General features: G+C 42.7%; 1 protein-coding gene across 1 annotated transcript; it reads left to right on the top strand.

The window, feature by feature from the left end:
• The first annotated feature begins 5,395 nt into the window (after positions 1-5,395).
• LOC135253502 (zinc transporter ZIP12-like) lies at positions 5,396-21,157 on the top strand. The gene is made up of 13 exons (XM_064332855.1): positions 5,396-5,669; positions 6,765-7,065; positions 9,569-9,853; positions 10,690-10,897; positions 11,054-11,211; positions 12,803-12,974; positions 14,088-14,260; positions 15,207-15,359; positions 15,934-16,041; positions 17,999-18,074; positions 18,249-18,407; positions 19,228-19,415; positions 20,036-21,157. The coding sequence occupies exons 2-13, from the start codon at positions 6,838-6,840 to the stop codon at positions 20,162-20,164; spliced, it is 2,037 nt and encodes a 678-aa protein (XP_064188925.1). The 5' UTR covers positions 5,396-5,669; positions 6,765-6,837; the 3' UTR covers positions 20,165-21,157.
• The last annotated feature ends 1,086 nt before the right edge of the window (positions 21,158-22,243 follow it).

Genomic DNA, 22,243 nt, shown 5'->3' with positions numbered 1-22,243 from the left:
TGTGCTGCTGGCCCCAGTGCTTGATGACAGTCCATTTTCAGCCTGACTATGCCCCTCAGGCCCTGAAGATCCAAAGTGAGTCGCGACTGGCCCACATTCTTTGTCTGCTCGAACTGCCCACACTCTCATCAAGACAACTGCTCACAAACGCAAAAGTCTTTGTACTAATCATCACTGCAAAATCTTTCGCAGGTTTCTCTACTCTCGTGACTCAAGAGAAATGCGTGTCTTCCACACAAGGCTGACGAGGACATTTAGTTTATAAATACAAACAGAGAATGGAAGTCATTTTCATAACAGTGAAAAAGAAATTATCGTTTTTTGATGTGCTGTTGAATCTACAATCTGCATCTACATTCAATTCAGAACTTCTTCATGAAGAAGAAAAAATGTTTTTCCTTAACTAACATGAGACAAGAGTCAATTCCTCTAATTAACTTGCACACCTTCAGTGAACTTTTGCTGTTCTGTGAAGGCTGTCAACCAAATAACCCTGGTTCAGTGATGAATGATAGGTGCCAAAATGGTGAAGCTCATCTTTTTCAAATGAAATATGAATGCAGTCGCCACAATTATTTTATTCATCTCGCCTCTTTTTTGAATCCATTGCTTGAAATCACCGTTAAGTCTATTAACAAAAACATATTTAAATATTTTTAAATATATTTAAAAATGCAATATAAAGGAAACAAAGTATTAAAATCAGAATGGTGTTTTAAAAACTGAAATTCCTAGCCATCCTTCAGCAGGTACAGCAGGTGATCTACACACTAATTCTTATACTACCGAGAGACAATGGTTTGGAGAATCCAGCAGTCTCAATGCCATTTTAGCTGCAGTCACGAATGCAATGTAACTGAGGTTCTACACCCCGCTGAGTTCTCGTCGTTATCATTGGCAGAGATGCTGAAGACTGCTTGAGTGCGAGCGAGTTGTTATTTCAGCTCTTTGGCAGGTGTTCAAAGTGAGCCTGCAGGTGAAGCCAGCAGCAAGAAGCATGTTTCTCTGCAATCATCAGGAAGCAGAGGAGAGACATGAGTAGCCCACATGTAATGATGGAATCAGTCGTCATTGAAGTAGTGGTGGACAGATGTGCATTATGAGAGCAGCCTTTAGAAATACCTGATAGAAGCTGCTTCCAAGAGTGTAAAAGTCTGGATTTATTTTCATTCTGTCAAAGATATGCCATAGTTTATTGGCTTAGATTCGGTATACAAAATTGGTCTGCTCCAAATGGTTACCAAAATTCTTACCTGGTCAAAAATGTGCATTTTCAAAACATTGACGTGCAGTTTGTTGGACCAGTCCTCCATCTCCGGTTATGTTGACTTTACTTAGCGTTTCAAACCAACAGCTTAGTCCATGTTTTATGGATTCAATACCTTGTCATGTCCTTTGCAGCCATTTCCTTTTAAATTATTTTAAGGGAAATCCTACCTACATGTGCATGTGGAAGCCAGTTAGCTTAGTGAGAGGTGCAAAAATGTTTCCATGGTAATAAAGAAAATGAGGGATAGAGGCAGCTTATGTTACAGCTTGCATAGAATGGTTTTTTGGTTTTTTTGAAAAGTTAATAGCAGACATACACAATAGTTCTGCCCATTCATTCTACATTTATATTTTGGCCACTGCATTGCTTTTTTAATGTTTATTAATTAATTAATTAATTTATTTATTCATTTTTACTGTGCTTCAGGAAATAAAACAGGAACGATAAATATGTCAAGAAATTCAAGATACTGTAGGTGTTATTGTGTTCCTTCTTTAATTATAAATCTGTACAGGTGAGTTTCTGTCTCTGTTGGAGGATGTTAGCAAGATGCTTGGTGACATGACAAGTTTTAAAGCAGAGTTTTCTGCATTGCTAGATAAACAGTTTTAAAGGCATTTTACAGAACAGTAAATTAATATATAACATAAGAATATATGAATATACATAAAAAACAGATGGTTGTGACCCTAAAGGACCACATAGAGTGTTTATGCCAGTAGGTGGTTCTGCTCTAGATTTCCGTGACCCTATGGTCTTGATTAAGTGTATCAGTGCAGTTTTCTCCGATATCAGACTCCTAGGAATATCCCTCATACTGTTCCACTAAACCACCAAAATTCATTTAAACTATCTAACAAAGAAACAAAACTGTCGGTCTGGAATGCAGCCCCAATCCACAATAATGTGTGGGTGGATTTATCTAAGGTTCCTTTGCTAGATACTTCCTTATTTAAATACAAGTATAATTGCATGCTGATCTTATGCATATTTTAGATAGTGAACTGATATGAGCCATGTATATAAATGTGGTGCATGGTTTATGGTCAGGTCATGGTATTATAGTCATGGACCTTCCTCTTGTCTACTGTACATCAATGTTAACATAAATGTACAGCATTTTTATTTATTTATTATTTGTTTTGCTTTCCCTCAACTTTTATGCCCATTTTGGAATGCCCAATCATATTAATTGCTGCCACCTCTGATATCGATTAGAGAGAGAGCAGAGAACCATGTAGTCTCTTCCAAAGCATGTGAAATCAGCTATCACTTTGTCTCACACTGTAGTCTGCAGGTCAGGCTTGCAAAGATCTAAGTCAGAGGAAGACACATTGTGTGCAGGTTAACAGGTGGACAGCTGGTAGAATCAGGTGAGCCAAATTAGGCTTGAAATGAAAACCCACAGGCAGTAGATTTCTAAGATCTGGATTGGGCAGCTCTCTTATAGTGTATGGATGGGCCTCGTGGTCAGCAATCTAATCTGACTCATGTGAAAAGGAGCTCAACTAGATCTCTAGTTGTTGAACGAGGTGTGCTCTTTGGGGGATGGAGTGAAAACCTACAAGACAGTAGATCGCCAGGGACAGGATTGGGCAGCCCTACTCTAGAACATGCGCTACTTTATTAACAACGATGGGTCCCCGAGCAGCTCTCATTTCTCTCTTGTTAAAATGGCAGTCTTGTTAAAATGGCAGCTCAATACATGCCTCATATAACTGTCCAGCACTTTCTATCCCTTTCTATGCTATTTTCATAACTTTAGATCACATTTTACATTCTGACATGCTGCCATATAAAAAGATTTCAGTTCCAAAATAGAATCAGAATGGAGCACAGACATTTAAACAATACATAACTGCTCCTCTTTTATCTGCTATATATGCCACGGTTTATACTCTTCAAATACATTGCATGTCATATATTTTCTTAATATATATTCATATTAATAGCGTTCCCCTGGGGAGCTTAGCAGATACAGCACATTATCACTGAGTCAAAGTAGGACAAAAAACTAATTCTCCTGTTTGAATGATGTCAGTTTAACACTGAAGAGGCTACAGTTTTTTACGACCATAAGCTGCTAAGTTTGATGCCCAGTGGTGTCAAGCTCATCCAGCAACACAGCATCAATTTCAGCACCAACAGCAACATCATTTAATAAAGATTATAAAACATTATGTTGAAAAACTATATTCTTGAAATAAAGCACAGGACTATCAATTTCAACATTTGTATTTCTAATTTATATTGGTTTTGTTATAAAGGTAAGGGAAAATGTGCAATTAATGCGCATAAAATGCGCGTATTACAGGCACATTGAGAAAAGCACTAAAATGTGCAAAACAAGCAAAGCACAAAATGGAGAGAGTACATTACAAGTGCAATATTGAATAATGAATTCCGCTCACTTCTCCTTTCCCTTTGCAACTGCTGTTTTGATTGAGCTTTTACAAGTGTACTGTCTCATTTCTCTTACTCATCAATTCCACAGCTCTGGTTGTTTGTGTGAGCAGGGACCGCACACAAATCGATTGCATTTCACGCACTTGTCTATAGCCTTATTCCAATTGCATTTGCCTACCTGGCACTGCGTTTTCTTTCCAGGAGTGTGTGAGGTGGTGCTACAACCATGGCTGCTTTGGCGGCTTCTGCTTCTGTCATTGACTTCATGTCATTTTCATCGAATGCCAGGTCCATGATGAATTCATTCATCAGTAATTCCAGTGCTTCCTCTGGTCCCATTCGTGTGATTTTGCCATTCTGTAGTTTACCTGAGGTCAGCGTTTTAGTGAAAAACTGAAAGTATGTTGGAGCCAATCTCCCCGGAGTTATGAATTCATCATTTCTATGACTACAATGCCCACAATCATTGATCCCCTTGCTGAAGTCAATCAAAGTAAATCATCTTCATCAAACGATGAATTAACCTTGTGTGATTATATGTGCGAAATCAGTTTCTATAGCACTTGACCCAGCAATTTGTATCAAAGCGTCAAAGCGTCACTTATTGCTGAATAAGTGTGCCGGGGGAGAGAGCAACCCATTCACACCTGGGTACCAGCACCTGTTACTTATTGTCTGGCAAGGGGTTTTGTGATAAAAAAAAATAGTATTTTGTATTTCTTTAATGAGTCAGATTTTAAAATCTAACTGTGCAGTTATTTTAAGCCCAGCTATTTAGACAAAGTCATGGAAGAAGGAGGGTATTGCATTTGCGGTGTTGGAGTAATTATCATTTTACAGGCCAAGCACTCGTATAGACTCTGGCCTTGTGCTAATTTCAAGGGTAGTGGGACAAGTCTCATGGATGAGCTAAGACTCATTTGCCATCGTTACAGGCTAAAAGCTATATATATATAGCAATCACATGTATTTCAATATATTTTCTATATTGTTAAGGGCTGAGATTGTCAGTCATTGCCTGGGTGCTGTATAACCTCATAATAAAAATTGATCCACCATTAAAGATGTTAAAACCTGTAATCTACTATAAGAGATAAAACTTCCACCATGAAATGTCAAATCAGGTTAGGTCCAAAGTAAGCTCTTAAATAGGCTTTTTGGTTCTTTGGTTTGCCTTTAGATTGATGCTTGATGCTTGATGTTTGACCTTTTCCAGACGCAATGTGACTTAACAGATTCTTGAAACTGTTTCTTTGGAAACCCTGTGAACTCATCTTAACACACACATTAAATGTCTTTATGCAAAGTATTATCCATAATGTATCCAAATTCCATTCTGTCCTGTGCAGTCACAATAAACAAAGGCTGTAATTCAGAGCACTGAAACAAACCTTGTCTGGTGAGGAAGCTGAGTAGTTACCCTCAAATACTCATCGACCAAGTCCTCAGTTCACAACAGTCTACCAGAAAAGGGACAGTAGTGTAGTCTTGATGGGAAAACTTGCATGGATTCTTCATTTGCCCCTTCATTAGGACACACATACACAGTTAGAACATGCCCTCTAATGACAAATTTGACAGGCATAATGACTGATTGTGAGCGTCAGCAAATGTTTCGCCTAAGAATTCCTGCACTGCTTTGTGCCCACGCAGTTAAGTGTCCATTTAAAAGCCACATTAACGTCATTTGTCTTTTCACTTTTTCTCTGGTGCAGAAGAGAGTGAACAGCGCTTGCACTGCACAGCCCTCCGAGCCATCAATCATCTGGCAAGCTCCCCCCATGCTCCGAGTGCCCTCATTGTTAAAATGAAAGCAGATTTCTCCATGGCAACTGGAACCCTATAAGGTTGTTGTCGCTAATCCTCCCCAGCTTACACAATTCTTATTTCTGATAAGAGGTTTTACCAATGCAGTGGAATTCTCATCAAACCCTTCACTTCCACCCACAAACGGACTAAAACAGACTCTGCTACATCCACACAACTAAGAGAGGTAAGAGAGACTACATTCAGCATTATTCTTTTTATTTCTTTTCCCAATGTCAAACTTTAGGACAGCCTACAGTTTGGTTTGGATGAATGCAGGCTATCAGTAGTTTATAATGTGAATGATAGGTGAAAAATAATACCGGGGAGTGCTTCTGCCTTGACGTGTTGTAAATAGAGGATAACCGGCTGTCTGTAGGCTGCTGAACTATTTTGTGCTTGCGATTAGAGAGAACATACACTGTACTTTTTCATATCTAGATGAAATCCCTTGCACGTATTGTGTCACTGTTGTAAATGTGTGCATCTTTAATTCTTTACTGAGGATTTCTGTGAAAATCAGAATCACCTTCTGAAAATGGGTAGATGCTGCAGCTGACAAGCATATCTTTACATTTGACTTTGTTGTATATGGAGCTAAATTTCAGTAATGTATTGCTTGTGATCCATTTCATCTGAGAGAAATATCTAATGCTTGGTTGCATTTAAATGGAATAAAGCATTTGGTTAGAAATGGTTTGCTTCTCAACCAAACAATGTGGGTTCTTGCTTTATAAAACGAAGACTCTTTCATTATATTTGTAGTTATTGTGGATTACTGCGACTGACACTACCAGAAATGTCATTAACGGTGAAAGTTAAAGGTCTTGCTGCGGACAAATCATATGTGCATGCTCAAGTTATTGAGTCAAAAGCATACTGCAGATTCGGTCCAGCAAGCTACGCAGAATGGGAAAGGTTACCCTTCATTATTGTTGTTTGCATATGCTTAAAAAATATGATGTGGCAATTATTTTCTTTAAAGTCAAACCTTCCCTCCACTACTCACACCCCCGCCCCCCCCCCCCCCCCTCCCCAGCCCTTCCGTCCACCTAATCCTTTTCTTGTGGATTTGGGGGCCATAGTCCTAGCCAGACCATCTCCTTAGTATGGGGGCTAATTCAGGTGATAAGTACCCACTAGGACCGCCTGTGGTTCCCTCACAGCTTGTCAATGTAACTCAGCGTAGGCAGCCGAATTAATCACGCCCTGCTGAACTGCACGTATTCCACCTCCGCTGGTAAAACTTCCTTTTTTCCCCCCACTCCATCCTTGCCTCAAGTTCCCTCTGTGAAGCTCCAGTCTGACACGAGGAGGCCAGGACAAGTGAACCAGGGCCCCCCGAACCGCCAGCCATGCGTCCCTGGGCCTGTTCTTTCCCCCTGGTGCTCATGTGCATGATGGAGAGCGCTCTGGGAGCACGAGGGCACGAGGAGAGCTACCTGCGCGATGTCCTGCAGGCCCTGCCCCTGGGGGACCCTGCGCGAATGGACAGGAACCAGACCAGGATCCTGATCTCCAGCATCTTCCGAGCCGTGCAGTGTCCCGACAGGATCGCCGGCTCATGGGAACAGTGTGACCAGGTCAGGGCTTTCGGCATCCTCCCCTACTCTACCGCCCTGGGGTCTCTTACGAGCTTCAATAGGGTTAAAGAGCAGATGTTATCACCAAAGGAATGCCTGCTGAATTTATTTATTCATAGTTTTGTGGCTTTCGATCTCCAGTGTAATTAGTGATATAATTAAGCAGCAAATGAAAAGAGCTACAGTTATACAATCCTGACTGCATGTAATTGGTGGATATGACTGTGGTAGCATTGAGTGTGGATCTCGTTTTTGTTGCTTTGTTCACACTGGTCTTCTGTGCTGGTCTGAAACTACTATTTTTGGATGCCGAGAGAAAATAAATCAAATCAGAAATTGACTTGAGAAGTGGACAGGAGTTTGTTGATAAGACTGCAAATTGAAGTTCACCTTTCTAGGAGAATTAGCTTTAGAGAGGCGAGTCATAAACAATTTCTTTTCAAGATTCCGTTCTACGCGTTCTTCGTATGAGCAACCAAATACTCTTTTAGGTTTAGATTTGTCTGGATATTTCATAGAGTATTTCAGAGGTTAACTAATAAAAATAAAAAAGGTTCATGTTATTTTTAAAGAATGGGTGTCCTTGAGTGTTCATAGTTTCACAGTATAAGCTGACATTTGATGGTGACTTACATCACTGACGATGCTTGTGTTTCAGTCCAAGCCTCCATAGAGCCCTGCTCCTATCACTAGCATTGACGAAGGCTGTCCACATAGCCTAGCGGGGTTTAGTCTTGATAATGTACATTGTTAGATAACAATGAGGTTTCATACTTTTCCTTTACCCCTCCATCCTTTTCCCACAGTGAATTGTTTAAACAAAAATATTTGCAGGCTCAAGTGTTTCACCCACTTCAGTGAGACTGTGCGAATCTGCTGCTTTTGGCAAAGGCCAGGGCACAACCGCACATATTCAGCTCACTACAAAGCTGGCTCTTCAGAATCCAAGGTGCCGTGCAAGGCTAGGCTGACTGCCAAGATAAAAGCGGCCTATTGTTGGGCGCATAATTAACTAGAAAAAATTACGCACATGAAAACTTCATTATATTTACACAAAACCAATTATATTGACACAGTATGAGTAATATATTTTTTCTTTACACATAATAAATTACAAAAGTATAAAATTAAAAGTGTTTTGCAATACTTTAACATATGTTTTCTGGTCAAAGCCCCTGGTGGTTTAATCTAATCCTTAAATTTGTTTTAGTTTAGTACACACCTGATTGCATGTACATTTTATTGTATGAAAGAAAAAGAAAATGACTGTGCTGTGGTTTCAGAAATTTTCATTGGAGCTGAGATGTGCTCTATACACATTTGTCTGTGGCAATCCTATCATTGTACATAACAAGGCATGGTCACTGAGCGGAGTATAAAAGGGTAATACAGGAAGTATCACAGGAAGTTCCTTGCGCAGGACTGGTAGTTCTCACATCCATGTGGGACCATGGAGAAGCCTTTGAACCACACTGAGCAGGACGCAAGTAACCGCTGAGCAAGTAAAGCAATGTGCTGCAGATGTCTCTGCAGATACTGGTTAAGCAATGATATCACGGTACTCACTTCAGCAGTGAAATGTCAAAAAGTGTTAACATTAGATTATGTGTCCTTTCAATTCATAAACGTGCAAAAATGTGTTGCCAGTCAGTGCTATGGATGAATCAAACTCAGCCTCAGCTATGTTTATACTTGCAAGTATGCACTTATAATTATCTTTGTATTGCACTTATCATTTAATAAAGCTACATTTTTCTATTTTTTCCATACAGTTTTCAAAAAGACTCCCATAAACTGTTAAGAAAGGCTTTGCTTTGGGCTTAAAAAGAAATCGTAGGTCTGACATGAATATATTGGTTTTATTTATCAACTACCATGTTACTATCAAAATGTCAATATGAAGAAGTGGATATTACATCTGAATATTTCAGAATAGGTACAAAATTTTAAGATTATTTTCAAATTAAATTAATCTGCAATTATTAATACAATATGTATAGCAATTAGCAGTTGCTAAATAGTGTACAACTGTGCAATAGGTATTAATACCATTAATGATTTTTGGTGATTAGTTATTTAACAATATGAATCACCCTATAAAATCAGGCGCCCTGGGTTCAAAGGAGGTTTTATATTCACGTCATGTTTTCTTGTTTTTGTAATGAAATTTTCAGTTTTTAATCTCCAACATTCCTTATGTATGTTTTCGAGGCAGATACTTATCTCACCCGTTTAATCTTAGAAAAGTTTTTGTCTTGAACCTTTAGTCAGCGGTTGTTTATGCCAGCTCGTGGCTTTACACGGCTGTTTCTAGTTAAGCAGTTTAAACTCTCAGGTGCCCTTCCAGTAAGTCGTTTTAGCACTGGCTAAATGACAGTACATCCTTCTGATTAATTCTGCATGAAAGCTGGTAAACAAGGTTTTCATTTGCCTGGGTGGCGCTTCCCTTCACACACACGAGGACAGGCCGATGTCCCTTAATGCCGTGCTGTTGCCGTTGCAGTGCCTGCCGATGGACACGCTGCTCTCAGTCCTGGAGGATGATGGCAGGGAGTATCTCTCTGAGGAGGACTTCCAGCGCCTCTCCACTGTCCTGCTCTACTATATCCTCAACATGAAGGACCTCTGTGCCTCCAACTACTCTTCCAGCTCCCAGGACTACCAGTACTACATCTCTGCAGTGATGAACCTGCACCCACAGGAGGATGACGAGTTCCTCTCCCCCAATGAGACGGAGAGCGCCCTACAGCTCATCAACCAGTATTACCTGCCCTCCACCTCTAATCAGGTGAGCATTGCACCCTGAATGTAGCACTGGACGAACACACCCAAAACTGTGTGATCTCGACTGACACACCCAAAGCAGTGAACACTGGACTAACACACCCAAAGCAGTGTGCTCTGGACTAACACACCCAAAACTGTGAGCACTGGACTAACACACTCAAAGCAGTGAGGACTGGACTAACACACCCAAAGCAGTGAGCACTGGACTAACACACCCAAAGCAGTGAGGCTGACTAACCACCAAGCAGTGAACACTGGACAACACACCCAAACAGTGTGACTTGATAACCACCCAAGCGTGACACGACTAACACACCCAAAGCAGTGTGCTCTGGACTAACACACCCAAAACTGTGAGCACTGGACTAACACACTCAAAGCAGTGAGGACTGGACTAACACACCCAAAGCAGTGAGCACTGGACTAACACACCCAAAGCAGTGAGGACTGGACTAACACACCCAAAGCAGTGAGCACTGGACTAACACACCCAAAGCAGTGAGCACTGGACTAACACACTCAAAGCAGTGAGGACTGGACTAACACACCCAAAGCAGTGAGCACTGGACTAACACACTCAAAGCAGTGAGGACTGGACTAACACACCCAAAGCAGTGAGCACTGGACTAGCACACCCAAATCAGTGAGGACTGGACTAACACACCAAAAGCAGTGAAAACAGGTCTAACACATCCAAAGCAGTGACCATTGGCCTATCACTCACACAAAGCAGTGAGAACTGGATCATCATGTTTTTTTGCTTTGGTTGAAATATACATGTCCAGCACACCTCTGAGTTTTTTCACACTAGGACTGACTCGCTCTTCATTTCCTTAGTGTGTCGATGCCTCGTCCCTGATGGAAGATGTGGATATTGTGGATAGCCAGGGAGCTGATTTCTCCTCGATCTCAAGGCTGGCGGGGGCGATCGTTGCCCACGTTCTCCAGGGACACTGTTTCAGCAAGAGGAACCTGCCCTCCCCAGGATTCTTCACTGACTTCATATTTCAGTCCCTCAACCGAACCAGTGGCCTGGATGTTATAGGTAAAAAACAAAAACAAAAAAAAAACAAACATATTTCACAGCAAGAATATTCTGTTACAATATCCTGATAAAAGTTGGAACATCCATCTGATTCAGAGCATTTCTTGTAAAGAGAAAATACTGAGAGAAGCTGTCATGTATTTGTTGACCCTTTAGATTTAGAAGGTCTGCTGCACCAGCTAGGAGTAGGAGGGGGAGGGGCTGTTCATGTGCACAGCAGACAGAGGAGGAGTATCATAGGCTCTTCCCAAAAGCAGAGGGAGATACGACGATTGGACAGCTGCACTCAGGAGCCCAGCACTGACTGGACACAGGTGAGGTCACTAAATATAGTATGTCCAGTCAAATAGCAGTTTTGTGACTATTCTGACATTATGAATGAATGAACGAAACATTGCCTTTATATAGCACTTTTCCAGACACATTATAGTGATGAGGGGGAGCTCACCTCAGCCACAACCAATGCGTAGCACCCATTTGGATGATGCGTGGCAGCCATTTTGTGCCAGAGTGCTTACCACACATTGGCTGAGGTGGAGAAGGAGAGAACAATTTTTTTAGCCAATTAAATCAGGGGATGATTAGGAGGCAGGTTCACAGAGACAAGATGGAAGTTTAAACAGAACACTGGGGAACCCCCAATTCTTTATGATGACTGTCATGGGATCTTTAATGACCACAATGAGTCAGGATCTTGTTTGAACATCTCATCCGAAAGGTGGCATCTCCTGCAGCACAGTGTCCCCGTCACTGCACTGGGGCATTGGGGTTTATTTGACCAGAGGGAAGATTGCCCCCTGCTGGCCCACCAATACCACTTCCAGTAGCAATTTAGCTTTCTCAGGTGGTCTCCCTTCTAAGTACTAACATAGCCCACTCTTAATTAGAGGGTGTATGGTGGTATGGCTGCAGGCGAATTATAGATACATCAGGGAGTCCTGTATTCTCAAGCTTAATTAAGTTAAGTTAAAATATTTGCTTAAAAATACCTGAAGTTATTTCTTGAAGTGCCCACCTGTCTCTTACATTTTAATTCCTAATCTTTCTTACTTGCATACTAGACTAAAGAATGTATCATTAGTCTAGTATGCAAGTTGAGGGTTCACAAGTTAATCATCTTAAATTTAGAGTTGAAAGGGAGTCTTGCTAGTAATTTGCAAGAAAGGAAGCATGTGTGTGTGTGTGAGAGAGAGAGAGGGGGAGGGGAGTTATGAAAGAGACAATTATAACAGAACGGATATGCATTTAGCTGGAGGAATAATATGTTTGTTCCCTTGCTAACAAATAATTTGTTGTGGCTCTTTAAGCAGCCCATTTTGAACTAAGATATAGCCCTAGATGTGTATTCCAACACAATTCAGTGTCAGGATTTTCCCAATAAGTTCAGAGTTAGCTAGACAAATTCCCTTGCATACATCCTGAAATGTTATGTGTTATTTCTTCCCCAAAAAGCCAAATTCACAACTGACATGGTATCCATCAGGTGAAGAATTGCAACAATTGTTTATTTTGAAAATAAAGTTTGAAAAGATCTAGTTTCAGTATAAAATGCTATTTTCAGTTCACATATAGGATGGATGTCTGTTTTTGTCATTTGTATCCAGCAAAAGGCAAAACATGGACAAATCGTAATCGTAAGATATAACACTGGAACTTATCAGCTCCAGTAAATCTAATGCAGACTCTCAAACTAAAAGATTATTTTTGAAAATTTGATGTTTTAGTGACAAATCTAGGAGACAGTTGGTCATGTCTGACAGTACACTGTGCGCTATTCTCATTTATGGAAAGGTTCAGAACCAGAAAAGCAGCACAGCTTGCTGTAAATTTGAAACAAAACTGCGTAACGGCATTGTGGTCCTCCTTGACTTTGTCTCTCTCGATGGTCTTGTTCTGTGAGAACAGGTCTGCTTTTCAGCCAGTCAGCTGGTGGAAATTTTTGTGCTGGACCCCCACTCGCCTATCTCCAAAGAACACTTCAGGCACATTTGCCCAGCCATCATCCAGCAGTTGCTAGGCGACGTGTGTGCTTCCGCTGAGATGAAGGTGCTGAGTTCTCCTCCGAGCGCCATTGAGAGTAAGACCTCCCGCTCCATCCGCACACCCCTAACTGACAAGATCATCATTCTCTCTGCAAGATGTGCACAGCTCCGGGTCCTCATGACATTTAATAAATCACATGAGTTGGTTTTAGAAATGTAATGTGTGCAGCCAAACTATGATCAGCAGTATCTTAAAATCAAATGGCAGCAATTTCAATATAAAACAGTATGTGTGTAATAATGTCTAACTTATTTTGTTAGGAATAAAACTTTCAGTTGCATTTTTAGTTGAGAGACCACTAATAAATTGTTTTTTAACTCCAATATGTTGGATTATTTAAATTTCACTTAATGGTCGATAATTGAGTAACACATGCTTAAATTAGCATTGTGATACTGTTAGGACATAGAATATATGCATGAAGAAGCATCAGAAAAAATGAAGAATACATGTAGCATAGTTCTAGAAAGCCTTAGAGATATAAGCAAGACTCATTTATATGTCACTAAATTTGGAGGGGAAATGAGTCATCTTTTAAAAGCAGGATTTCCTAACAAAGCAGGATCTAATTCCCTCTCCTCTTTACAGGTGGGAATGAGATACAAAAAAAATTACATCAAAGAAGCTTATAATTTGAACTTGGGTAGTGATTTGTAAAATAGCACTGTCACTATGACTCACAAACAGGCTAGCAGCTGAAAGAGAACATGGCGTCTTAAGCATTCTGATTAGAAAGGAGAGCAGGTCTGCCGTGAACGTTCATCACTTGGCCACGTAGGCCCAGCTGCGCGTTTCTCGTCCAAGGTGACCACATGGCCTTGCCGTTAACTGTCACTTTGTCATTTCGATGTCATTGGGTCAAGGCTGCCCAGACTATGATTAAGAGGGCCTTGATAAATATGGGCGGGGATTAATCAGCCTAATGCATGAATTACTCACACGTTCTATCTGAGCGACTGTATCACATTGGAATCGCTGAGAAAATTAAATAACACCAACAGTCGGTCATTGGAACATTTTGCTGGAAGGAAGACTGCCTCTGTTTTAGCGGAACTTATTGGTGCAGAGGGCGTGCTGCCAGACCCCTGTGCTCACCACCCCCCCCCCCCCATTCTCTCTCTCTCTCTCTCTCTCTCCCTCCCTGCAGAGTATGGTTACAGCACTGTGGCTGTCTCGCTCATCACCTTGGGCTCCATGCTGGGCATCGCCCTCATCTTCTTCAACTCCTGCCAGGAGACCTACGCCCTCCTGCTGCAGCTCTTCGTGGGCCTGGCTGTGGGAACGCTGTCCGGAGACGCCCTGCTGCACCTCATTCCACAGGTGACCGCTTTCAAGACACACTCACCTTGCACAAACATCCATGATCTGTGCATCATTTAAGGTGCTGAAGTTCTGCGTTGTGAAAAATTAGCAATTGTGTAATATATTACAATGACAGTAATAATGATGATAACAAGTCATTAAGTCATTATTAAGTTGTTACCGTTATTATATATGAATTTTAAAGTTGTTATAAGACTATTGGTACTGTAATTAAATAGTATTGCTGTGAGGTCTGTGTTTCCACTGCCTGTAGTACAAAGTAGTAAGGAAATAGGCACGCTGTGTGTATCACATTCAAGGTTGTCACAGAGATGAGAAGCACACAATGGCTTAGACCTAAAGAAATTCAGACCAGGCATCTGCTCATGAATATTCATTAGAAACAAGGCCATTGCTTGTTCGGTTATCATTCTAATTTCTATGAATATGCATTGATTTGTAGCATCCAATAATTCAAAGGCGAAATATATATCAGGCCTGACTGCTCATGAATATGTATTTATAACAGCCAGCACCACAGCCCTTTAGCCAAAAACTTGTATGAAATCTGGTGGTGATTAACTGTGTCTGATTGATGGAATTAGCTGCAACTGCAAATTTGTTAGTAGTAGAAGTACTAGTGGTAGACCCAATGACCCAACACTGACCCACCCAACAGCAAATACCATGCAAGCACACAATGCTAGTGACTGAAACAGTTTTTGCAATTTCCTCATTTTCCTTATTTACTAAATTTTTAATTCTGAATTATTTGCTTTTTTGAGATTACACATTGGTTACACGTGAATTCAGGTTTTTTTTTTGTTAATCTTAATCTGGTTGTTAAAGCAGCATCACAATATTTCCTGCTTCATTCATACATTTTTTTCCATTCTAATTATATTTATTTTATTATTTTATTTTTAGAAGGTTCAGTAACTCTTCTGGTTCCCCTCTACTCCAGATTCTGGGTCTTCATGACCACAATCACTATGACGATCATCATGTGGTGGATAACAAAGACTACCTCTGGAAGATTCTGGGAATCATAGCTGGAATTTATGGATTTTTCCTCATTGAAAGAATATTCTCTCTTGTCATGCCATCACATGGCCAGGTGAATTCTTAAAAATCATAATAATCTTAATAAAAAAACTTGTTAAATATTGCTGGTTGCATTTTAACATGTGTGCATTTGATGCTACTGGAAAGCTTACCCAAATTGCTTTTATGATTATTACTGTATCACCTTTGATTCTCAATTCATTCTCAATTTTTGCACATTTCGTAAGCATTGCTGAAGCTCTAGGTTGAATGACCAGTCAGACCTGGGCCAAAATATGGTTTGAAACTCTTTAGACCCTAACAAAATCTAATCATAGAAATTTCTGGCAATTTTCCTTAATGTTAAATTTTCCACTAATATCTTCTTTCACATGATTGTACATTGTGTACAGTTACAGCATGTATTGTTGTGAAGATGGAAGTGCGTAATTGTCATACAACTATAGCTTTTTAGAGTGTATTTCCTGATCAGCGTAAGCTCCTATGCGCGCTTACTGTAGTAATGGAGTAATACATTTGAGTAGTTTTTTTGTGTAAAGGCTACGTGCTACCAGAGTGGCTCCTCTAGCTGGCGGAGCAGGAGTACAGGTGGGCCGCAGATTAATGGAGTCCTCTTCCTCCGGCAGGGCCACGCCTTCGTTCACCAGCACATGGGCCATTCCCGCGACCTCTCTCTGGAGCTCAGCTGCAACGGCCAGCCGCGGAGGGGAAAGTCCATCTCCACCATGCAGCTGGTGAGTGACGGCGGGTGGAGGGGCGGACCTCGTGAGCGCAGGGGTGCGGGAGTGGATTGTGCGCCCCTCACGGAGGCAGGGCGCTTTGACCACAGAGGTCATGGGCAGCTCACTCGGCAGCACCGTCGTGGATCCGACGCATGCCCAGCCACGATCGGCAGCCTTCGGACGAAGCGGAGAGCCCACAGTCCAACCCTGGAGGTCACATCCAGTGCGGGGCGAGGGGTCTTCCGCGTATCCTGAAATGGTTTTGGCATGTGTGACCACCGGGAGAAAATGCCACTGCCGGGCTCTGCGGGATAACAGCTGCCGGTGGGTGTTGGATCAGAAGGAACATCCTCATTACTGATGATCTTTCTGATCGTTTGGAAGGGAGCCGTCTAACACCTGGAATGTGCCGAGCCCGAGTCCCTAATTTTCACGACCAGATGCCGTGATGTCATCATCCCCCGGACCCCTCTCACCCATCGCACAGTTGAAATAAGAACTACGGGCAGCAGCAATCCCTGTTCCTCTGCCGCGTCCCACCATTGCCCCGCCCCCCCCCCCCCCTCACCACACACTGCCCTCCAACCTTCTTGTTTCTTCCTCCCTCGTAAAGTGTCCGTCAGCACTAGCACATCCCTGGCGCGTTTAACAGGCCTGTCACATTCGGCAGATGACATGACTGCGGAGGAGGGCGGGGGCTGACGCGCCAAGTCGCTGTCGTCAGTAAAAAAGGCTCTTCAACCAAAAATGAAAAAATGAAACTAACAAAAAAAAGAGAAACCTCAAGGAATTTTTGGCTTGATTAAACGGCGTCACTTGGCGCGGATGAAGCGAGCCGAGCCGTAATGCTAATTTATGCAAAGTGCAGCGTTTCAGGAAGGCATCGGAATGGAGCGTAATTGTCAAGTGGGTGGCGGCGTAACTGGAGCAGGCGATCGGTGAAAAGGGCCCTCGGGGAGCAGGTTGAGTCATCGCAGCGTGGGGGAGGGAAGATAAACCCCGCGCTCCGGCGTGTATAAATAGGGTGCGCTCCAGCGCGGTGGCCGTTTAGGAGCGGGGGTGGTTCCGCCCGATTCCGCACCTCCAGAAGCTGACCAGAGTCCTTTGACGTGGTTGGTCCTCAGCAGATGAAATGAAAAACGCTCTCGAAATTTAAAAAGGCGGAATTTTCTCTGCAAGTCTGGAAAAATGGCTGCCTCTTGTAGCAATGTGGGTGTGTGAATTCATGTCCACAACGTTTATTAGAATACTCCTGAGTGACAGCAAAACAGCCAAACATCAGACAGGAAATAGAGTCCTTTTGTAAGCATTTACTCTTATTAGTGATGAATATTTTTACTGTTTTTACATGATGAGAGCTTTGAAATGAATTTAAACATGTCTGAAAATGAATTGGTAAGCAATGAGCTTATGAATCAGATTCTTTTTGCTCTTTTTCAAATTCTCTTGCTTTTTGGCAAAGTATCTTTAAAAAAAAAAATATTTATGGGGCAATTCAGCATCTTTCTCTCTGAGTCAGGGAGTATTCTGCTGTTTGTGTGTGTGTGTGTGTGTGTGTATCTGCCATTTGGTGTGGGGGTCATTGTCAGGGTGAAAGCACCTTTCTGATGGGATGATGATGCAAGTATCACTGACTGAGAATCTTTAAGGTTCCAGAGTTCCATTCTCCTATGGGAACGAAGAACCTCATGATTCTAGAGAGCCCATTTACATTACCAAGACCAAAATACTGCTCCCAGATGCACAGACATTTTTAAAAAAGTATATTTCAATTTACAAAACTTTCATAAAGACCACTTCTGTATAAGCCGCTGGATGACCGCAATTCTTTTGGCGGTCTCAATATGGAACTTTCCAGAATGTGTATAAACAAAGACCCAAACAATCAAATGAGTCCTCAGTACGTCTAATGTGCTAAAATAGAAAAAAATAAAAATAAAAACATTTCTGTTGTGTCATCACGTCATAGGGGAGCCTGGAGGATTCAGAGTGTACAGAAATACCCTCCGAAGAGCCGGACATAAGGATCCCTACACGACCCCTGAGTAAGAATGCCTGTTGCTTCACTTTATCCCAAACAAGCTCTTTTGCCTGTTTCTATAGATTGACAGAGGTCGTTATGCAGTTGAATGTACTCTGCCAGGCTGAAATGAAGGTATGTGGTAATGAGGGAGGTCGGTTGTGTGTGCCCCTAATAGAGTCCCGCTTTGTGTGCCCAGGGCAAGGGGTGTCGTTGCTGGCCGTGATGGTGATTGTGGGTGACAGCCTCCACAACTTTGCGGACGGCCTGGTTGTGGGGGCGGCCTTCTCCTCCTCGTCCGAGACCGGCATGGCGACCACAGTGGCCATACTGTGCCACGAAATCCCACATGAAATGGGTAGGACCCATGGGCAAACCCATCTGGAGGGCGACAGTTAAAACCCGGAAGAACTGGGGCATTGCTCTGCATCTAGATCCTTCTAAGAAGCGTTACCTGGCTGCCAGCTCGTGTAAACTCAGACAGCATAGCTACATGGCCACAGAGGGTGTCAGACAGCCTCTGTGCTAGGTGACCTGATTGCTGGACACTTGCAGTTAATCGAAAGGTGACAGTTTAGCCAATGAAAAGTTTTTGGCCAGGTGCATTGAACTTTTATAAATCTGGGGGAGCTGCATTTAGCATGCTTGCTATGATTCACACTACGTAGGATTCTTTTTTTTCAGTATTTAATTTTCCAGAACCTGGAAGATTAATTTCAAGCTCCATTAAGATGCATACTGAATGTTAAATGAGCCAGGTGCACTACTGATTTCGATATGCCAACCTTTTAAAAAAGCCCAAGGTGCTCTCTAAAGGCTGGAACCAGGGCTGCTACTTCAGTGTGCTGCAGGAATAATCTCCATGCGGAAAGCGTAATTCTATGATGAATAGCCTTTCTTTTTTCCTAATCTCTCTTCTCTCCTGCTCATCACACTACTCATTCTCGTTATCTCTCCTCTCCTCTCCACATCTCTCTTTTCCTCACATCCTCGCCCCTCCACTCTCCTCCTCCTCTTCTCGTCTTTTCTCGCCTTCTCTCCGCTCTTCTGCTCATCACTCCTCTGCCCATCTTCTCCTCCTCTACTCGTACGCCTTCCCCTCACCCGTTTTCGCCCTTCTCCTTTCCCTCCTCTCCCCCTGCGCTCCTCTCCTCTTCTCCCCTCCGCTCGCTCCCCAGGTGACTTTGCCGTTCTCCTGAGCTCAGGGCTGTCGGTGAAGACGGCCGTGCTCATGAACTTCTTCAGCGCCCTCACGGCGTTCCTCGGCCTGTACATCGGCCTCTTCGTGTCCAGCGACGTCGCGGTGCAGCAGTGGATCTTCACCGTCACTGCCGGGATTTTCCTCTATCTGTCGCTGGTAGAGATGGTGAGTCAGACCGGAACTGCTATCCCACTCGCCATCAACTCTCAGATTAGATCTGGGGTCTTCAGCAGTGAGTCATGGCTCCATGCTAAAGCCAAGATCGTTATCTCAGTGGAGGTAGGAGAAAGTGTTCCAAACCGGACTCTTTGGATTTGGCAGCCTCTCACTTCGTTCTTTTAGTTGTTTTTATGATGTGGCGGCTGGATTATTTAACCTCATACATGATTAAAATCAGTCTCTGACTCCCACACACAAAACCCCCCCTTATTTAAAATGTATTTGCATTTTTGGTGTCTGCCAAAAAATATAATTTTCTGGGGTGAAGTGCATACTGTAGCTTATGATTTTACACATTATATTTAAGTGGCTGCACAGGGAAATGTTCAGCAGTAATTCAACTCTAGCAGAGTTTATATGAATCCAACAGAGTAGCATGCACTCACAGAGTTCCTTTTGGGTTACGCCTTCAGTTTAAGCTCTTAAGCACTTTCAACCCAACGTCTCCCCTTCATGGGGGGGGGGGGGGATCTGGTGTTGATGGCACACATGCATCCACACGCAAGACAGGTGTGTTGGAGACAGATAAATGACAGGCCCTCCGCCCTCTCTCCCGTCTCCGGCAGCTCCCGGAGATGAGCCACGTGAAGACGCAGCGGCCATGGCTGATGTTCCTCCTGCAGAACCTGGGCCTTCTCCTGGGATGGGGGTGTCTCCTGGTCCTGGCTCGGTTCGAGCACAAGCTCAAGTTCTGAGGGAAACACCGTGCACATGTCATAGGCAGCACATAAATGATGGGGCAGTGTTTATCTTTGCTTTTTTTTAAAAGGAACATTGTTTCTAGTATGTTGCAGAAATGCACTGAATTACATGTACTGTACATCCAATAGGCGATAAAATACTGTTGTGAAAAAGAGTCTTTCTGCAAAAAAAAGTTTAGAAGTCTCATATGTTTTATGAGAGTGTGAGTATTATGGTGGATGACTATACTATTGTTTGTAGGAGAATTTAATTCAGACTGACTTGCTATAGATATCTGATAAAACATGACATGAGAACATCAAGATAAATGTTGTCTATGCTTTTGCAGGGGGTAAAAATCACCATTGTAATGACCAGTACTTGGATATCGCAGATATATGCCTCATTGTGTGTAGTCAGTTGTTGTTGTATTTTGTGACAGGTACAATTTAGGATAAATAGCCTACTTTTATACTGCTCAATGCCTGGTGATGACCAGTTAGGTGTTTACAAGGACAGTTAAAACAGTCAAAGGTGTAAGCCTCCATATGTCGCACCACTTCACTAAATGTGGGATCCAGACAAATGCTTGTACAGTTGTCCTACTAACAGTTCCAGAAAATTCCTGCTGTCCCCATACTGTCTTTTTATTAGAGAGCTCATCTGGACTTCATTGTGTGAGTGAACAGTCCTTAAGGTTATGATGCCGGAAACTGTTGAGGGCTTTGCGGCAGAGTTCTTCACAATCTCTGAACTGCTGCAATAGAGTGGAGAGGATGAGAAACAATCAAAATGAAGACTGTCTTTGTTTCCTCCTCTGTGCAGTGCTTGTAGCTTGACCGTTAGACACACGTCTGTTTATACTGCTCTGGTATGGTCTTTTCCACCTTATTTCTCTTTTTTATATATAAAAATTTGCAAATGTACAGGAAAGACGCTTCAGGGGCTCACCTAAAACATCTTTAGCACGCACAAAAGACAATCAATAAAGAAGTTTTTGTAATGCCCTTTACTTGTTATGTTTTGTGAATCGCAGTACAGGGCTTGCGTGCCGCGAGGTTTGTGGAAGGCGTCTCATCGGGGCTGAAGAACACCGTTGCCCTGGTGGACCCGCTGTTCTGCTCTTTTCGTCTTCGGCTCGCGCAGGGAGCGGAGAACTCGTCTTCTCGCTTTCCAGCGCAGAGCTCCCATTGTCCTCTGCGGCCCGGCGCGTGGGTGGCCGCGCCCACCTGGACTGTGTTCCGTCGCCCACGAGCGAGATCTCTTTCACGCTGACTAATCCAGGCGCAGGGCATTGTGGGAATGCTGGAGTGATCCTTGCTTGCTGTAAACACTCGCTCTACAGACAAACTGAGCATGTGGGCGATAAAGCTACAGGGGGGGCAGCAAAGAGAACTGAATGATTTCTGAGCAGAAACGATGTAGTGCAGCTGTAAAGTAAAAAAAAAAAAAAGAGCTCATAAGCAAATATGACCTGCGTTACACTGTAAAGCTGTGCAGTAAAAGTGGAGCGTAGTATGGACTTTGTGTACCATTAGCCAGGATAGCAAAGAGTTAGATCACAGAAGTTATTCAACACATTTCATGTCACATAATGATTAACTGACAATTTTACAGAGGTTGCGCTCCACAATAAGACTTTCCACTTTTTTGTACATACACTAAATTTCTACTCGGTTCCTAGTTACAGAGAGTTGATTCCATTTTGGAGTACTTTGGACTGTTCTTCTGTTATTTTGCCTCATCACAAAAGCAATTTTTTTAATGCAATGGCAACTTGTTTCAGGATTTATTGTCTCGAGTCAAGTGTGAGTAAGAAGAAATGCTAGTGCACAGCATTTATTGGATCTTTCCATGTCACTATCTAACAATAGAAGGAAGTTCATGGCATTTTTTTTCTCACTTGCAATTTTCGCACTCAAATTTGGATTGCCAGTCACTCTGGAATTTCCAGGAAGACCCAAGGTTTTTCGGTGAGGGGGGGGGGGGGGGGACGGGGTCTGATGGGGGATGGGGACAGAGGCAGGGGGGGGGGGGCGGAGGGGGGGGGGGTTGTTTTGAAAGCCCCTACGCTAACGGGGCGAGGAAGGAAG

This window comes from Anguilla rostrata, chromosome 4, assembly GCF_018555375.3.
Source record: "Anguilla rostrata isolate EN2019 chromosome 4, ASM1855537v3, whole genome shotgun sequence".
Classification (NCBI taxonomy): Eukaryota; Metazoa; Chordata; class Actinopteri; order Anguilliformes; family Anguillidae; genus Anguilla; species Anguilla rostrata.
Note: the sequence above shows the minus strand (reverse complement) of the source record. Positions and strands in the feature narration are given on the sequence as shown.

Bases quoted from the DNA above. Each gene is read 5' to 3' on its own strand.
- LOC135253502 (XM_064332855.1), top strand. From the start codon at position 6,838: ATGCGTCCCTGGGCCTGTTCTTTCCCCCTGGTGCTCATGTGCATGATG. The intron at 12,975-14,087 runs GTAAGACCTCCC...CCCTCCCTGCAG, and splicing joins TCCTCCGAGCGCCATTGAGA to AGTATGGTTACAGCACTGTG. The intron at 19,416-20,035 runs GTGAGTCAGACC...CGTCTCCGGCAG, and splicing joins ATCTGTCGCTGGTAGAGATG to CTCCCGGAGATGAGCCACGT.